General features: G+C 43.7%; 1 protein-coding gene and 1 long non-coding RNA gene across 2 annotated transcripts; both read right to left on the bottom strand.

Annotated features, from left to right (window-relative positions):
* Window positions 1–333: 333 nt before the first annotated feature.
* LOC310868182 lies at window positions 334–3,362 on the bottom strand. Its single transcript, XR_014570061.1, has 4 exons — window positions 2,622–3,362; window positions 2,384–2,480; window positions 642–764; window positions 334–451 (listed from the first exon to the last, which is right to left on the bottom strand). It is a non-coding gene; the product is annotated as an uncharacterized lncRNA (long non-coding RNA).
* Window positions 3,363–4,063: 701 nt separating this feature from the next.
* LOC310867487 (putative nuclease HARBI1) lies at window positions 4,064–6,907 on the bottom strand (the record flags this gene model as incomplete). The annotated part of the gene is made up of 2 exons (XM_083777602.1): window positions 6,464–6,907; window positions 4,064–4,946 (listed from the first exon to the last, which is right to left on the bottom strand). Exons 1-2 carry the CDS (start codon window positions 6,796–6,798, stop codon window positions 4,064–4,066), a joined length of 1,218 nt encoding a protein of 405 aa, XP_083633728.1. The 5' UTR covers window positions 6,799–6,907.
* Between the last annotated feature and the right edge of the window lie 11,717 nt (window positions 6,908–18,624).

Here is an 18,624-nt window from a genome sequence, read left to right as displayed (position 1 = left end):
CAATAACAATTCAAGGTGTACATCATATTATGATAAATTCTTACTTCACAGCGGCCAGTCAGACCAGCCCAGCTGCCAGAGGCAGCATACCTACAAGAGGGAGAGGGAGAGGGAGAGGGAAAGGGAAAGGGAGAGGGAAAGGGATGTCGTCCAGTGTGGTCTGCTCGACCACATTGTCCACTGTGGAGAGGCCACCGCCACCACTCAGTGCGGCTGTTCAGACTGCTGTGCTGCCATCAGCTACTGGGAATGGTAAGATATTTAGAAAACTCATTATCATTGACAAAAAAAAACCCAAAAAACTCAAGCTCTATATGACAGATTACATCTTACTTCATAGTGGCCTGTCAAAGCAGAGCTACAGCCGAGACTCCTGCGTGGCTTCTAGACTTGGATCTGCCAGTCCCACCACCACCTGGATCCAGCACCAGACCAGCAAGACCACCAGCCTCTGTTGGTCAGATGGGGGTTGCAGCCAGTGGTAAGATAGTCAGACAAGTCATTAACATGTGCAAAGCCAAGACAAAAACAACTCAAAGTAATATATGACTTTAACATTGTGTTACTCTAGCCAGATTTGATGCGATGGTTCTGTAATCCAATACAAAACCATTTCAGCTCAATGTAATAAATGGTTGAACCTTTGTTGAATAGGATCCAGTCAGCAGCAGCAGACCTCTGGGACTGAGCCAGCTGCAGGGACAGGGACAGAGCCCAATAGGTTTGAAAGGAGCGTTCTGCACGAGCTCAGGGAGGGACGGGACCTGAAACCATCCACACACCATTTTGTGAATTTTTTGGGCCACGAACTGGAGAAACTCACACCACACACACAGGCCAAAGTGCGACTGGCTATCATGAAAACATTGATGGAGGCGCAATTTGGCGACCAAGACCCCACCAACCCCACCCCGCCAAACCATTGATTGATTGGAATATTTATTAACAGTTTGCAGAATTACAGTACATTTCAAGCACAAACTTGGGGGGGGGGGGGATCGCGTTGAGCTCCGTTCTTTTGTTTTTTCTCTTTGGAGGAGCTGCGTAAGGTCCCCAAGTCGGCTCCGTGGCCATACCTCGAGTTGGCTGTGTGGCCGCGACCATCTCTTTTGTTGTCCATGCGTCCGTGTTTTAGGGATTCAGATTTTACAGGGGCCAGTTTCGAATTGTAGCCATCCGTAAGTGCCCTTTGAGAGCGGTTTTGAAGGAGTTGAGGGATTCGCATGTCTTAATGACTGTTGGTAGGGCGTTCCACATTTTGGTGGCATAGGAGCGAAAATAATTTAGTCCCTTGTTTGTGCCGAATCTGGGTTGAACATGGTTCGTTGACACCACTGTTTGTTGGAAAAACCTATGTTTCTGTCAGTGGTTCTCAACTTTTTATTTTATTTTCAAGGACCCCCAGAATTATTGTTTGATTTGACTTTGTGATTCAGTGAAATAAATTTTAGTTGGCACAATCTCGTTTTTGAATGATTTATTGAAAATTCTCTGTTACAGTGCGACAACAAAAGACCTTCAGAAAAAGCTGGACTTGTCTGCTTTAAGGGAAAAAAATAACTGAGTTGATTAAATGTATAGTTTTTGCGTTGGAAGCCATTTAATAAAAAACGTGTCTAAACAGGCAGATTCATCTCTTTCTAGTTATTTTTATTAATTACCTCCCATCAAAAATCCTTAGCAGGAATAATTTCTATATTCACCAAAACCAGACCATTAATGGTGATGGCGGGTGTTTCCTGCAGCTTTTGAGTCCGAAAATCTAAAGTAACTAACTTTAACTATGTTCTAATCTAAATTCTGGACAGGATGAGAATGAGATATCACCTCATCCCATTAGCCAAATGCTGGTATATTTTGGCTGTGGTTGTTGTGAGTTTGCTAAGTGACAGCTAACCAGACATTATTATTATAAGTTTAACAGTTTACTGTCAATGAAACCATTATTTGGTATGTTGAAAAAAACAAGGTCTAAGAAATTTACGATTTTTTTTCTTCTCCCCTTTATGCGAAGAATAGCTCTGCTGTACTGTATGGAAAGTAAGTTAAAAATGGCACAGAAAAATAGCCAATAGTTAACGAGGAAACATTGTTTTATGTGTTCATATTTTGAAGGAGTTTGCTGTACAGCACTTTGTTGTTAAAACCCAATTTGTTTGCTTTATATTGTTTCGTTTTTTGTTTTACTGGTACTATTATTTGGATTGACATGCCTGTGTATGTAATATTGTCTAGGATGTAGATTTTCAGATTTTTCTTTTGCACATGATGCTATGTACTGTACGAAATGTAGTGAGGGGTGTTTTTGCTCAAGTGTCCAACCACAGCACTATATCCAATCTTCAGTAACAGAGCTACACAGACAGAGACATCGTTTTCTGACCTTTGCTCTAGAGATGAGGTGGTCTGGACCCTAGGAAGGCCGCCTCTTTGAGCAGCTTGGCCTGCAACTTCTCCGCTTCTCCGCTGACTCCAACATTCTGCAGGGATAGGTGGACATTAAGCAAATACAGCAGATGTACAAGCTCACAGTGTGAGCAATGTTTGCACTGAGCAATGACAGTGGGGAAACTTAGAATACAGATGATCACATGGTGCTACTGCTTTAATAGGGACCTTACCTGGGATGATAGTTTCTTCTGTCACTGCACTAGCGATTCCTTTTGTTGGTTAGGGTGATTGTGGAACAGTGTGTACTCAACTGTAGCTTCTACATGTGTTCATTGCTCATGGTGACACTGCTCAATGTCAAGTAAGACAATATATTTCCATTGGCCACTCATACGGTTCACTGCAGTTCACCAGCCATTGTGAGGGCTGGTCAGGAGATATAGTCAGTGTGAAGGGGGGTCAGGAGATGTCTATGAACTCTGTTCACTGCAGCTTCAACAGTCAGTGTGAGGGCTGGTCAGGAGATATAGTCAGTGTGAAGGGGGGTCAGGTGATGTCTATGAACTCTGTTCACTGCAGCTTCAACAGTCAGTGTGAGGGCTGGTCAGGAGATATAGTCAGTGTGAAGGGGGGTCAGGAGATGTCTATATGAACTCTGCGTTTAAAGGCTTGAAGGCCATTGTCTGGTAGGCTGTTCCACACCCGGACAGCAGTGTGGAGAAAAGTCTTCTTTTGTTGTGGTCAGCCACTGTCGGGTGAAATGATGGATATCATGTGTAGATTTTTCTGGAGGATACCTTTGCGTTTACGTTACGTGGGGAGACGGGTGCACAGACACATCACACAGTCCTTAACAGATGGGTCTCCGGATCCAGTTGCATAGAGTCCAACAATATAAGGGGCTCAATGCTGCTGCAGCCTTCAGATCCTCATTCCCAGCTGTTGTGATGCCCCTGGACAGTCAGCATGTGTCTGGTCCTCCGTAGAGGTGTTCGTTGGATCGCACTTTGTCTGGAACCTCCCCCTTGAGCTTTCCGCCATGGGTGACCCTACCAGGAGCAAAGCTCCAGGCGGCATAGCTCTCAGGTTCATTGGAACGCACAAGCTTCTCCACCACATCAAGGTGACGATCCAAGGAGAAGACAAATTAAATGGAGAAGAAAATGGAACCTCCCCCTTGACCTTACCGCCATGGGTGACCCTGGACGGCATCGCTCGCAGGTTCTTTGGAACTCACAATCTTCTCCTAACAAAAAAGGAAAAAAACAAAAAGAAGAAGAAAATGGAACCTCCCCCTTGACCTTACCGCCATGGGTGACCCTGGACGGCATCGCTCGCAGGTTCTTCGGAACTCACAATCTTCTCCTAACAAAAAAGGAAAAAAAACAAAAAGAAGAAGAAAATGGAACCTCCCCCTTGACCTTACCGCCATGGGTGACCCTGGACGGCATCGCTCGCAGGTTCTTCGGAACTCACAATCTTCTCCTAACAAAAAAGGAAAAAAACAAAAAGAAGAAGAAAATGGAACCTCCCCCTTGACCTTACCGCCATGGGTGACCCTGGACGGCATCGCTCGCAGGTTCTTCGGAACTCACAATCTTCTCCTGACAAAATAATAATAATAAATAAAAGAAAGAAAGAAAAGGAAAAAAAACAGAAAAGACACAGGGGCTTACACACGGTCATACTGCCACGGCACAGCACCGGCTGGTGAGTTGAAATACTCTGTGAAAGTGTTTTGCACAGCTTGACCATCCAAGTGCCTCCTTACTGCTCCCCCTGCAGCATGTGGAGGCTCCACTGGAGGCATGTGGGCTGCGGCCTGCTGGCCCCATTTGATAAAGTTGTGGAGGACGGTGGTAGCCTTCACAACCTTGCCAGCGTGGTCCGGGGGGAGCTCAATGACTCCGCGGTACACCCTGAACTTCGCCGCCAGCACACCAAAGGCACTCTCCACAACATGCCGTGCACGGGACAGGCGGTAGTTGTAGATGCGGTGGGAGTCCGTGTGGAGAGACAGACGTGTGTATGGGCGAAGCAGGTTCCGGCGCAGAGGGAAAGCCAAATCCGCCACAAACGCGTACGGAAGTGGCCCCAGGTGCTCAGCATTTTGGAGCCGGGCATCATCGGGAAGGTCCAGTGTACCTCCCGCCAGAGCCCGACCAAAATGAGACACTGAAAGGACTCCACCGTCACTGCCACCCCCATACGCACCTATGTCCACCACACGGAACAGGCCAAGAGCATCCACCACAGCCAGCAGGACAATTGAAAAGTGGCCTTTGTAATTATGGTAGAGCGATCCAGATCTGTCGGGTGCCTTGATGGCAATGTGTTTGCCATCTATGGCACCCAAACAGTGAGGAAAGTGCCACTTCTCACCAAATACATCGGATATAGCTTTCCAATCATCCTTCTTTGGCACAGGCATGAAGTCCTCAACCATGGTGTCCCAGATGGCACCTGCCACAGTGGACACAATGCCAGCCACAGTGGAGTGGCCAACCCGGAAGCCTTTGGAGATGGAGTGGAAGTCTTTCCCAGTGGCAAAATATCTGAAAAAAATAGGACAATAATCGTATATAGGATGTGTAATCATAATGGCACTTTAATAGTGGCCCTGGAGAAGAATGAAATGACTGAATGATGAATGAATGTGTTTTTTTTCCCATGCCCGTATCATCAATCAACATTAAACCTTTTATTTTAAATATATTTCGGTTTATGCACAATGCATCTGCATGATATATTTTTTTTTGTTTGTATTACAGAAGCAAATGGGCTAGTCCACGACTAGTAGCTAGTCAAATGTTTGGATTAGGATCTGTATGCAAATACAACTGCTTTTAAAGTGGTGGTTCTCAAGGGAGAAGTGTGTTTACTTTCAAACTGTGTTAATATAAGCTATATTAACACAAGCTATATTAACACATTTTGTAATGATGCTATATTACCTTATATAGCATCAGAATCACCTGAACCCCTTTAACCCTATATTGGCTATTCAAAAAGAGGCGATCTACAACTAAGCTCACAAAGCATTTAGTACAGGAAATCTATGGAAAATACAGGATCAACCTCTAACTTTGGTCATAGCAACCAAAATGTGATGACGTCAGCACATTTGGGCAAGTTGCTATGGCCAAATTTAGCCCAATGAGTGTTTTATGCAAAACTAATGCTTGGAATGGATTCAGCATCATGAAAACCCCCTAGTTTGATATGTGACATGTTACTTAAAGCAAAAGGACATCTAGAAAATATTGCCTTATAATAGGATGTCAATGGTGGCTATACTGTACAGGCCATTTTCAACACTTTCCCCTCAGACAATTCCAGGCAACTTTTTTTGCGCAATTAGTTAGAGGTCAAATTACATTATTACTGGACTAATTGCTTTGTGACAAGGCTTGTAGATTTTTGGAACATTTAAACACAAATGTTGAAGTTACAAACACATCTTTACACATGGGAATCCTCGGCACAAATTCATATTAATGTGTGATCCATGACATGAACACGTTTGAGAACCGCTGCTTTACACCAGGCTTTTCAAAGCGTGCGTAATGTTGCGCACGTACAGCGCGTTTGGGAAGCTCTAATTGATGCAGTGATAGCAGTTGCACCAGGGTGAGCAGGCGCACGGATAGGCGAGCCCCGCACATTCTAAAATAGCCCTAACTTAACTTTATAGGACTGGATCTAAAAATGCGTGTGTGCGTATACGTTACGCGCGCACGCGCTTTGAATGGCCTGGTGTAGCTCGGCCGGAACAGCTATAGATTGGAAAGGGTTTGGTGCTCTCTCCGCATGATCTCCACATCAATATCCTATGTACTCATCACATATTAAAGAATCTGATCTTTCATCCTCTAATCCATTTACATTCCTGGTGCTATTGTTATTTCCAGTTTACAGTAACACATTTAAATCAACCTGGCTGGAGTTTGTTAGCTAGCGATGAATTAGCTCTGGTCCATATTGCGTTGCCCAACGCATTAGAGCTATGGTTCAGAGCTAGCGATGAATTGAATAGGTGGGTAAGCATCGTAAAGATAGTTACTGTACTCACCGTAAACAGATGGCAAGACGTTCGGCCGGAGGAATAGCCTCCCTGAAGAACGTGTCTTGCTTCTGTATTTCTGGAGTCACTCTTGCCAGCAGGAAATCAAACTGGGGGATAGACATCCTGAATTCCTGGTGGAACCGACTCTCATCCCTCCGTAGCTCCCAGTAAAGGTGGTGACCGTCCCCGAGCTGTTTCCGAGGTTGGAAAATGGGATCAACCCATAGCCTCCTTCTTCTCCTGGGCTGGGGGACAATCTCCCCGGCGGCTCTCTCCTCCTCCGCCGCCACGCGAACTCTCTCCTCCTCTGCCAAACGAACTCTCTCCTGCTCGGCCCTCATTGTCCTCAATCTCCTTGCCAGAAGCAGTCTCTCGCGCTTCTCCCTCTCCCTCTTTCTTCTCGCCACCAACAAAGCAAGGACAAAAGCCCTCTTTCTCCAGCTCAATACCATTTTGTCACTCTCCACGCAGCAACAAGAAATGGCTCCGCTCCCACCGCAGCTACACAAAGAACTACACGCAGAGTCTGTTGTTTTCCGCATTCCGCTCTAGCGCACCGCCCACTTCCCGCAAAGCCTAAGGGGAAATGAAGTCAAATAGCCAGGCACGCTGGAAGCACGTCCATGACACTTCCAGCGCTGTACAGCGTGTGTTGGAATAGTGTGTACGCACCCTTACAGACCTGTTATGGTCATTCAGGGCTGTAGTTCTTTGTGTGTTCTGCCGATATAAATTGTCCCCTCAATTTTCTCCATGGCGGAAAAGGAATTTTGACATGTATGTCCACCATAAGTCAGCATGGCGATGACCATGAAAATGTTTGTTTGATCTGGTTTGGTGTACACTCGATAACATGTTAAATGGTAAATTGTGCATTTATATAGCGCCTTTATCCAAGGCGCTTTACAGAGATTGTGCATTACATACACCCATTCCTGTTTGTGCCTTTGACATATTTTTGAACTTTTTATGTGCTCACAAACAGTTGAGCGTGCATGACACAGGTTGTCAAATGGGTCGTCGTGTTGTATAAGGTCATCACTGGATTTTCACTGCACAATGGAGCGGTGTACACATTTGTTAAAAGTTTCTTGCAACTCTGCATGATATTTTATTTGTGGGATTTCCTTTGGATTCAAGTTGTGTGCAATATGCAGGAGGGGTTGATGTGCACAGATCTGCATGGCAGCTTCTATTCTAATAACATCAGATGCTGGTGGTTCTGAAGAACTGTGCGCTACACAGTCAGTTATCCTGCCTACTGGTTTCTGATCTGGTTCTGCTCTGTCTGAGTGGAGAAAGAACTGGAGTTCAGTCAAACTGGGGTTTAAATAGGCTGGCTTGATTGCAGATGATTGTGTCCAGGTTGTCCAACTGTTCGGCAGTGTGAGCAGATCAGCCCTGCATAATTAAACATCAGTTGTGTTTGGAGGAACATGAGATATGGAAATCACACCTGACCTGTGAATACACAATTTATATTTATTCAGAAGGGCTTGCCAGTGTGTTTTTCCTTCCCTTCAAGAAAAGTGATCCCTAGATTGATGTACTGTATGTGGCCACATGACCGTAGCTGAAAATATGTACCAGGGACCCCCATGACAGAAGATTTGTGTTAAAAAAAAAAAAATCATCCAAGTGTCCAAGTAATGCGACACATTGTGAGCTTTCTAAAAATACTAACTAGTTATTTTTAGCCATTTTAGTAGCCAATACAAACATAGGTCTTTTTTTAGTTAAAGATGTTCAAAAATAGCAGATCTACGCCATCATAGCACGTCACATAACACACTATGATCTTGTATATCTTATATTTTTTGGAAGTCCAACAACCCGCCACTTTGAGCAGCACCGCTCTAGAAAGTAATTACACCGTCCACTGGACCTGACAGAGAACCTGCCACATCAACTCAAGCTCAAGAAAGACAGAAAGGTGGTCACACACAGCCCAGAGTTTATATAGTGTCTGTAGCTCGTTAGCCAACCTAGTTCACCTGGTCGTCACAGGTGATGACACTGAGGGCAATTGATCTTATCAATGCTTCAGGAAGAGGAGAGAGAGAGGCAAAGATAGGCCAGTCAATCTAAGCTAAAAAGGGTGTGACCCAAAATAAATTGCAATAGTAATCGTTCAAGGTTTTTTTTAATGATCCTTAGGGTTATCCAAATAACATATAAAGAAATGTAAATTAAATAATTAGTGGATTAAGGTAAATTCAGGAGTTGAAAGTTGGGGTAACATTAAAATGTGTTATGCTTTAACACATAAAATGCTGGAAACGTACTAATACGCTTTATTAATCTCGAACGCGGTATGCACATCACTTACTAATACGTTTTATGGTTTTTTTTATGATTACTGTACTTCATATTTATACGCGCCCGGACAACATAGAAAGTAACACCGATCGGCTCTAGAAAGGTCCAGTATGTGATCCGGGAGTTAAAAGCCCCCCCCCCCCCTCCTCCTGAAAAGAGGTCTGGTCTATGCGGGCAGGCCTGCACGGCATAGACCAACGCAGATGTCAGGGGATCTAAAATGGAGGTACCCATGCTCTAGTGTGTGTGAATACACTCGATTCCCCCTCCCCTCCTGTTTCTACATGGTTTCTCCCGAGGAAGCTTTGTGGGGGAGGTCTCTTCGTCTCGGATTGCATTGGCAGTTTGAGTTCCCCCCCCCCCGATCGCCTTGCACCGCTCTCTCATTCTCTGAAAAAGATATAACGCAGTCGTGTCAATTTGCCATCTGCCCGTATATAAACCAAGAATAATCTTCAACGATCGCCATTTCATACCGTTTTCAACACACACACGGAGTCATGGACAGATACGCGAAACGAATGACGTATTATCGAGGGACCGCCATTATCAACTAACTGCCTGGGATCGAGGCTACGTCGTCACCAGCCCGTAGCCTTTTTATTCATTATAATTGCAGTGATAAGACCGCAATGAAGGCGTCTGGGACGCCATCGACCCGTTTGTAATGTATAACGAATACAGATGTCTCATCCTAAACTGCGGAAGCCATCGAGTTTTAGTCATTTTTTCTATATCACAGCCGGGCTTAGCGTCTCTCTCGATACCGTGGATGTAGCCTACATCCACAATCACAACGTATAGCGATGGCTGCATTGGCTGGTGAAGTAGCCTCGGTCCCAGGCAGTTGATCGTGGAGGTCCCTCGATAATACGTCATTACTTATCTGCCGTGGATGAAGCTCATTTCCATCGCTGATCTCTACTATACGATATATAGTAGCCTATACGTGCTTCTTTGCCCAAACAAAGTGAAGACGCGTTGGCGATGTCCAACAAAAGACATGTAAAGCAGCCAGTTAGTTAGTTGATCATCTCTCTCTCCTGTGCTTCTTTGCCCAAACATGTCCAGACATGTCAACCAACTGAACTCACCGAGGAGGAAAACAAATACATAATATTGATCCCATGTACAGTTTGTCAGTAGGCTATTGAATGCAGTTGTTCAGGTCCAACTATTATTCACAAAATAAGGCCTATAGCGACATGTACATACTATATACCGTATGAAACAGAAGACTCTCTGCTTTCATAAGAAACAAACTAATACTGTAATAATAATAAAAATCACACCCCTGTGAAGTGAGCAGTGCAATGTTGTGAAGTGAGCAGTGCAACATTGCACTGCTCACTTCATTCATAAATTCCAATTTAGGGGGCGTGGTAACATTTGGATAGATTTTCTGCCATTCTGGTCCAAGGTGCCCTGATTTTCTTTTCTACCTTTCATTACACAGTAGGTTGAGACATTTTCTATGTATGAAACATAAGCTTTTGGCACAATTTACTGTGTAGGATTCATTGTACTGTGTGGCAAACACTTAAGTTGAAGCATATTCTTTAACAAATATGCACATATGAGTAAACTAAAGGCACCAATACTTGTTAAGTATATGCATTTGACATTTGAGAAAGACTTTGTGTTGCCAAAAACACATTTTACAAGCAAAAACAGCAGCCCAAGATTTTCGTTTTTTGGTTATACACTGTTTAGACATTTATGGCTTGTGACAAAATACTTCAGGATAGTATGAGTAGAACTTTTAACCCAAAGTCTAGAAGGGTATTATCTATGAAAAAATGCATTGAATGAGTAGTTCCCATGACATGGGAACGAAACTCATTTTCTAAGCACTTTTTTATGGGTCCCAACACGGCCTAAATTCAAGACAGTTCCGACGATGATGGCAACAATCAACCTTGTAGTTCATCCAGTTCCAGTGTTACCTCTGCTAGTGCAGAAAAGTCCATGTCAAAAACCCAGACAGCCACACATATCAAGACAGGCACGTCAGAAACCCAGACACCCCAATCATTTGACTGTGACAAATGTTCCAAAACATACATCAAACACTCTGGTTTGCACAAACACAGGAAATACACAAAAATTTGTGTAGACAATGTTCGAGGAATTTATGTAACGCCTAGAAACCAGACTGGTGGGCCAATTGACTAGGTTTTACATGTTGTCTAGTTGCCAGACATGCTCGACATGCTGATGGATATAGTACGACAGATAACCAAACCTATTGTGCATGAAACTTTCAGCATATCATCTACACACCTAAAGGTTTGATTTCAGATGTGGAACCACTTTCTGACTGACCTCTGGTGACCTTGAGGGGTCATTGACCTCAGCATAGCAGATATTCACTTTTCGTCCCAGATCTCCACTATAATAATATATATATATATATTTGTTTTCTTCTAATAAAGACATCCAGTTGCTCAGCCATGGCCTTGTGTGCCATGTGCCAGTTTGGAACATGATTTTACTGCAGTAGACCAGCAGAGGGCAGTAGCCTAAAAAGAGTGCACATGAGAAGAAGAGACATTTTGATGTATGGACAGGTGAGAATGTGAATTGTGTTCTTATCGATCAAATACTATTTCTAGCTGTTGATTAATGTAATGTTGTTGATGGATGTAATGTTGCTGATGATTTATTAAATGAAATACAGTTAGCTAGCTATCTAGCTAACAACTAGCTAGCTAGCCATTGTGTAATGTTTAGCAAATCAACCTCCAACATCTTCACCATTGATTCCTCCAAAGAGGGTGTTAATGACATTTTCCTAACTAAATAGGTACAAAAACAAATATACGTGTAAAATAATACCAATAGGCCTATATACTTCCAGGGGTCAGTACGACATTTTGATGTATGGACAGGTGAGAATGTGAGTAATGTTCTTATTGATCAAATACTATTTCTAGCTGTTGATTAATGGAATGTTGCTGATGAGTGAAATACAGCTAGCTAGCTATCTAGCTAACAACTAGCTAGCCATTGTGTAATGTTTAGCAAATCAACCTCCAACCTCTTTACCATTAATTCATCCAAAGGTGTTAATGCCATTTTTCTCACTAGGCCTAAATATGTTAAAAACATGTGTAAAATAATATCAATATATACTTAAATCTTAAATCATGTGTCAGAAACCCAGACTGGGGGCACGGTGGCACAGTTGGTAGTGCTGTCGCCTCATAGCTAGAAGGTCCTGGGTTCGATTCCTGCTCGGGGCGCTGTGGGTGCTGGCGGCGTGTTTCCTCCTCCGCGTCATCAGTGCCCATACCCGAAGGCGGGGTTGGCGAAAGGGCCTTTCTGTGTGGAGTTTGCATGTTCTCCCCGTGTCCCCTAGGGTAGGTACCCTCACAAAAACATGCAGTAATCCTGGTCTCTAAACTGCCTCCCCCTGGCCAGCCGGGGCGCCTGATGGAGGGGAAAGGAACTGGTTGGAATAACGTGTTCCTTCCATGCGCTACATCCAACCAGGGAAACTCCCCCCTGTCAGGTGTAAAGGAGCAACTTGGACACTCAAGCATGAAGGAAGCATGAGTTCAAGTCCGTTGCTCTCCCCAGGTTGGCGGAGGGTGTGTAGAGCCCAGGATCACATTAGATGATTGACACCGGGGTGAAAAATGGGTTACAAAATCGTGGGATAAAAAATATATTAGAGAAGAAACCCAGACACCCCAATCATTTGACTGTGACAAATGTTCAAAAACATACATCAACCACTCTGGTTTGCACAAACACAGGAAAAAAGCACATGGTGAAGATTTGCCAAACTTTTGTGTAGACAATGTTCGAGGAATTTATGTAACGCCTAGAAACCCGACTGGTGGGCCACTTTTTGACAGTAGGCCTACCGGTATGTGGTTTAATTGACTAGGTTTTACATGTTGGCTAGTTGCCAGACATGCTCAACATGCTGTTGGATATATAATTCTGCTAGATGTCTATTAGTTGCATGCACTTGGCATTTCATAGAGTGATAAAGTTGCATTGCTCTTCCTCTAGGTGCTGGACTACGAGTTGAAGGCGAAGGCCTTCTCTGATACGGGAAATTTCGGGTTTGGCATCGAAGAGCACTTTGATCTCGGCATCAAACATGACCCCACAATTGGTGTCTTTGGAATGGACTTCTGCGTGGTGAGTATCTGGACCTTAAACGTCAAGGGTTGGTTATATGTGTGTGGTTATGGAAGATTCTGATTTGCCCATGAAGGGTTTGTTAATTAACCATGGTCCTTGTATTATGTTTGTAAAATGCTAATAGTTACAGTATGTGGGTGCTTTTGACCTGCTTAACTTGCAGATGGATTGGTGGAATCAGTATAAACTAGAAACAAAATTTCAAGAAATTTTACTGGGTGCCTGAAGCTCGCCAAGTCTGTGCAGCATTTGAGCCACGGACCACCATTTGATGACATTTAGCCTCTCAGAAGGGTCCATTTGGTTACATGTGAGCCAGGTCTCCCCATTGACTTTCAATGGGGTATTTTGTCTTAGTTTATTGCGCATTACGTTGCCACCAACATTCTAATGCTAACATGCTAATGCTAACATGCTAATGTTAACATGCTAATGCTATCATGCTAACATGCTAACATGCTAATGCTAACATGCTAATGCTAACATGCTAACATGCTAATGCTATCATGCTAACATGCTAATGCTAACATGCTAATGCTATCATGCTAACATGCTAATGCTAACATGCTAACATGCTAATGCTAACATGATATCATGCTAACGCTAACATGCTAATGCTATCATGCTAACATGCTAAGGCTAACATGCTAATGATATCATGCCAACATGCTAATGCTAACATGCTAACATGCTAATGCTATCATGCTAACATGCTAACATGCTAATGCTAACATGCTAATGCTAACATGCTAACATGCTAATAACATGCTAACATGCTAATAACATGCTAATGCTAATATGCTAACATGCTAATGCTAAGATGTCTGAGCTGTAAGGGTCCATTTGGTTTCGTTCAGGGGGGTGGCCCGGTTCCGGCGAGCCGCCCTGCTTCTGAAACGGTCGAGAAATGACAGAGTTACGTGTTTCCCCGATTTTCTCCATTGACTTTCAATTTGTGTGTGTGCGTGCACATGTGTGCATGTGCGTTCGTGTGTGCGCCTGTGTGAGAGGTGGTCAACTTGGTCTAAGTGCATGGAAAGTTTCAAGACTGTAGCATGTTGCAAACAAAAGTTATAGCTGTGTAAAGGCCAGCCAATAGGAATACAGAGGGGCGGGGCTTAAGCAATTAAGCCATTACAGCTTGTTCCTCTTGATGGTCTACGTCCATGTACCAAAATTTGAGGCTGTAGCATGTTGTAAACAATAGTTGGAGCTGTGTAAAGGCCAGCCAATAGGAAGACAGGATTTGTGTGTTTATGTGTGTGCGTGCGTGTGTGCGTGTGTGTGCGCTCAGGGGGGCGGCCCGGTTCTGGCGAGCCACCCCGCGTCTGAAACGGTTGAGAAATGACAGAGTTACGCGTTTCCCCAATTGTCTCCATTGACTTTCAATGTGTGTGTGTGCGTGCACATGTGTGCATGTGCGTGCGTGTGCATGCGTGGGCGTGCGTGCGTGCGTGTGTGAGAGGTGGTCAACTTCACCTTGAATCATTAACAATGTATCATTTTCAGCTGGGCTACGCTATGCAAATGCACCCACTATTGAAAGTAAAAAACACACTGACTCAATGAGAGAATTTGTTCAGACATACGGTCCGAACAAATTGCTCTAGCGCAAAAAGTAAAAGTCGAATGCAATTTTTGTTTTCGCCGTGAGTGACCCGAGACATTAAGGTATGCCGTGTGCGATCGTGGTATTGGTACGATAAAAAACGTGGTTATAAGAGCGAGTTAAGAAATTGTGTTTGTGATGAAAAAATTGCTGACTCATTCAAGCAGTTAACATGAAGTTCTATGACACATTATGATGGTACACCTGTCGCTTTCAGGGCTGTAGTTCACGTACCGTATGAATCTGGGCTGTGGTTGTGACATTGGGTGAAAGAGGACGAGTGTGGCTACAAAATTACCGAAACCCATGCGTGTAAAGTGAATATTCTGGCCGTGAGGACGATTTGTTCGGAGAATTTCGCTACAGTTTTCACATTGGCTTCTCCCTCTGACCCGCTCTCTCTCTGGCCGTGCGACACTGTGAGTCGAGATTTTTGCTCAGACCACACACACTTTGAACTGCGATAGCGGGCAAACCGTGCAACGTATTCGAATTCCGTCTGAACCACAACAAAGTCGATGGCCTCGTGTGCTGTTTGAGGTTTAAATCGTGTTTCTACGTAACAGTATGCCAGAGCAATGTGGCTCCAAAGTAACGTGTCGTTTTCTGTTTTTACCCGCGTTTCCCCATTGACTTTGCATGGGGCATTTTTCGCGTCGTTTATTGCGAATTACGTCGGCACGGTAACCCGAAACGAAAAGAAAAGCACAAGCACACCATTCCCGGCCGAGCCGCACGTTTCGATGTATATATTGTGGGGCTTTGGTAAACCGTGCGGCCGGCCATAGACGTCAAAGTTTCGTGTCTTGATTATTATTGCGATTAAGTATGTGTTGCGGATTTCAACCTGTGTTTCTGCCGAAACCCATGCGTGTAAAGTGAATATTCTGGCCGTGAGGACGATTTGTTCGGAGAATTTCGCTACAGTTTTCACATTGGCTTCTCCCTCTGACCCGCTCTCTCTCTGGCCGTGCGACACTGTGAGTCGAGATTTTTGCTCAGACCACACACACTTTGAACTGCGATAGCGGGCAAACCGTGCAACGTATTCGAATTCCGTCTGAACCACAACAAAGTCGATGGCCTCGTGTGCTGTTTGAGGTTTAAATCGTGTTTCTACGTAACAGTATGCCAGAGCAATGTGGCTCCAAAGTAACGTGTCGTTTTCTGTTTTTACCCGCGTTTCCCCATTGACTTTGCATGGGGCATTTTTCGCGTCGTTTATTGCGAATTACGTCGGCACGGTAACCCGAAACGAAAAGAAAAGCACAAGCACACCATTCCCGGCCGAGCCGCACGTTTCGATGTATATATTGTGGGGCTTTGGTAAACCGTGCGGCCGGCCATAGACGTCAAAGTTTCGTGTCTTGATTATTATTGCGATTAAGTATGTGTTGCGGATTTCAACCTGTGTTTCTGCCATTGCATGGCAGGCACCCAGAATTAGGCCTAAATGCGCACCACGCATCAACCCAAAATGTACACATTTGTACGGCTTCAAGTTCTCATCAACCAACCTGTGACTTAATGTGAAAGACTTGCTAAACACGCGCATGCAGCGCCCATTATTAACTTTATAGCATTAGGCCTAATAATAAGCCTAGATTATACAACCACGTATACGCACTTTTAATTGATTAGGCTACAGATCATGGCTCAATAAACACACGACGCGGTCTGCATCTCAAGAGTCATTACCAACCAAAAGAGCTGTTTCAATAACTTCTTTACACTGTCTGTGTTCCACTATTAAACAACCTTTTGAAAACATGAGGGCCCACATTACAATAATATAAACAACATGAATTCAGCATAGATTAGGGCCTACCTGACATGTTGGGTGTGGACTGGATCTTTCACCTCCCCGACGGTGGTCTTCGTGTTTAGGCTAGCCTACTGTAGATTATGTTCTCCTCCGTCTGAAACCAAAACGCCGAATTTAAAACCCGGTGCATGGTGCAGTAAAAGCTAAATAAGGCCTATAGTTTCATGCAGTTTGACGTGACACTCACTGGGAGAGAAAGTTTTTACGAAATAGGCTATAGTAGACCAGGCACTCAGTGCTGCACCGTCCGTCTCCTCTCCAGCATGGCAGGCAGCATCACCGTGCGTGCGTGCGTGCGTGACACACACGCCCACACACGTGTGTGTGTGTGTGTGTGTGTGTGTGTGTGTGTGTGTTTGTTTGGGGGGCGGGGCTACCAGCCTCCAGCATGACATGGCGCATGATCGCATCCCCCCCTCTCACTGAGTCTCACTCAATTCAATTTAAATGAGTTTTATTGGCATGAGAAAACATATAAGGCCTATCATGTTTACATTGCCAAAGCAATTAAGTGTCAAAATATAAAAACATTCGAAAATGGGGAAAGTATAGCCTATATCCTATATGCAGTTGGAGGGGGTGGTAGAGCATCTTGTAAACAGAGCTATGTCACATTGCATCACTATATCTTGATTGTATATTTATTTACAATCAGGGGTGGGAAACTTTGATGGAGAGGGCCATATAGTTCCACACTCGCTCCAGAGGGCCACATTGCATATTGCTGTCGTAGCAAAAAATGTCTGATCTACAAGCTCAGTGCGCAGTGCACGTTTTGAGCTTGTAGATCAGCAATGTTTTGCTATTATTTGAATTGAAATCCTGAATTATGTTTAGCTATTTTTCAACTGGAACCCTGAAAAGCAACATTTTTATTTAATTCCAAATGTCTTTATTTACAGTTATGTTAACTGCATGCAGGCCTATAAACTAAATACAAATACATTGCATAATAAGACAATAACATAGCTACTAATTTAGACTCAGTATTGATATTAACCTGAGGGCCACATTAAGTGATTGTGTTTTTCATTCATTGTCATGCCTACAATTTACAATTTACAATTTAGGCATTTAGCAGATGCTCTTAATCCAGAGCGATTTACATTAAGCAAGAACAAAAAAGCATGGGAATACATCACATATATAAAAAGCATTTATCATGAAACATAATAATAAAATAATAAATATAATATCCAAAGCGCTTTACATAGGAACACTATAGGAACAGATTTTAATAAGAAGAAAAAAACAAAGCAAAACATAACAGATACAACAACAATTTACAATTTACAATTTAGGCATTTAGCAGAAGCTCTTAATCCAGAGTGATTTACAATAATCAAGAACAAAAGCATGGGAATACATCACAAAAGCATTTATCATAAAACATGCGTAAGCTAAGAAAGTAACAGTGGAATATCTATATTATGAGACTATACATATAAACTATATATATACTACTATGCTATACATACGTACTATGGCGTGCTATGACTATATACAATGCAATTATAGTGCCGTCTACATAACATGCTATAAGTCTGTATCAGATGCTATCTAAGTCTACAGAAATGCTATCTAAGGGGGTAGGGTAAGTGCTATGGGCCATGATGGAGTCTAAAAAGGTGGGTTTTCAGACTACGGCGGAAGATTGGGAGTGATGCTGCAGTTCTGACTGCAATGGGAAGTGCATTCCACAGTTTTGGAGCCAGAAGGGAGAAGAGTTTGGGACGTGTGGAGCGTTGTCCCGGCGTTTTTAGTGAGGGTACTTCCAGCTTCCCTGCGTTGGCTGATCTGAGTGCGCAGGAGGGTTTGTAGGGTTCAATCAGGGGCGTCACTACCGTGACGCAGACAACGCGATTGCGTGGGGGCCCATGACGCCTGAGGGCACACCCAGGTCGGGAGAGAAAAAAAAAAGACGTGGCAAATTAAAAAAATAAAAATAAATAAAGAGGCGGCCGGGCCCCTTAACAATATATTGTTAACTGAGGTTGATTTTACGTCGCAACTTAATATTTTATAATCTGACCATGTATGATCACTTCACTTTTCTACGGCCCGGCCCCACCCCGGCCGGAAGACGGAAGAGACAGGTCAGAGGTTATAGGTGTAAGACAGACACAAACAAACAATGGAGAGCAAGAAAGATAGTGAGAAGCGAAAACTAAAAGAAGAGAAAGACAAAAACAGAAAGAAACAGAAATGCGGTAGTGAGAAGCGAAATCTAAAAAAAGAGAAAGACAAAAAAATAGC

The sequence above is a fragment of the Protomyctophum parallelum genome, assembly GCF_964188405.1.
Source record: "Protomyctophum parallelum genome assembly, chromosome: 12".
NCBI lineage: Eukaryota > Metazoa > Chordata > Actinopteri > Myctophiformes > Myctophidae > Protomyctophum > Protomyctophum parallelum.
Note: the sequence above shows the minus strand (reverse complement) of the source record. Positions and strands in the feature narration are given on the sequence as shown.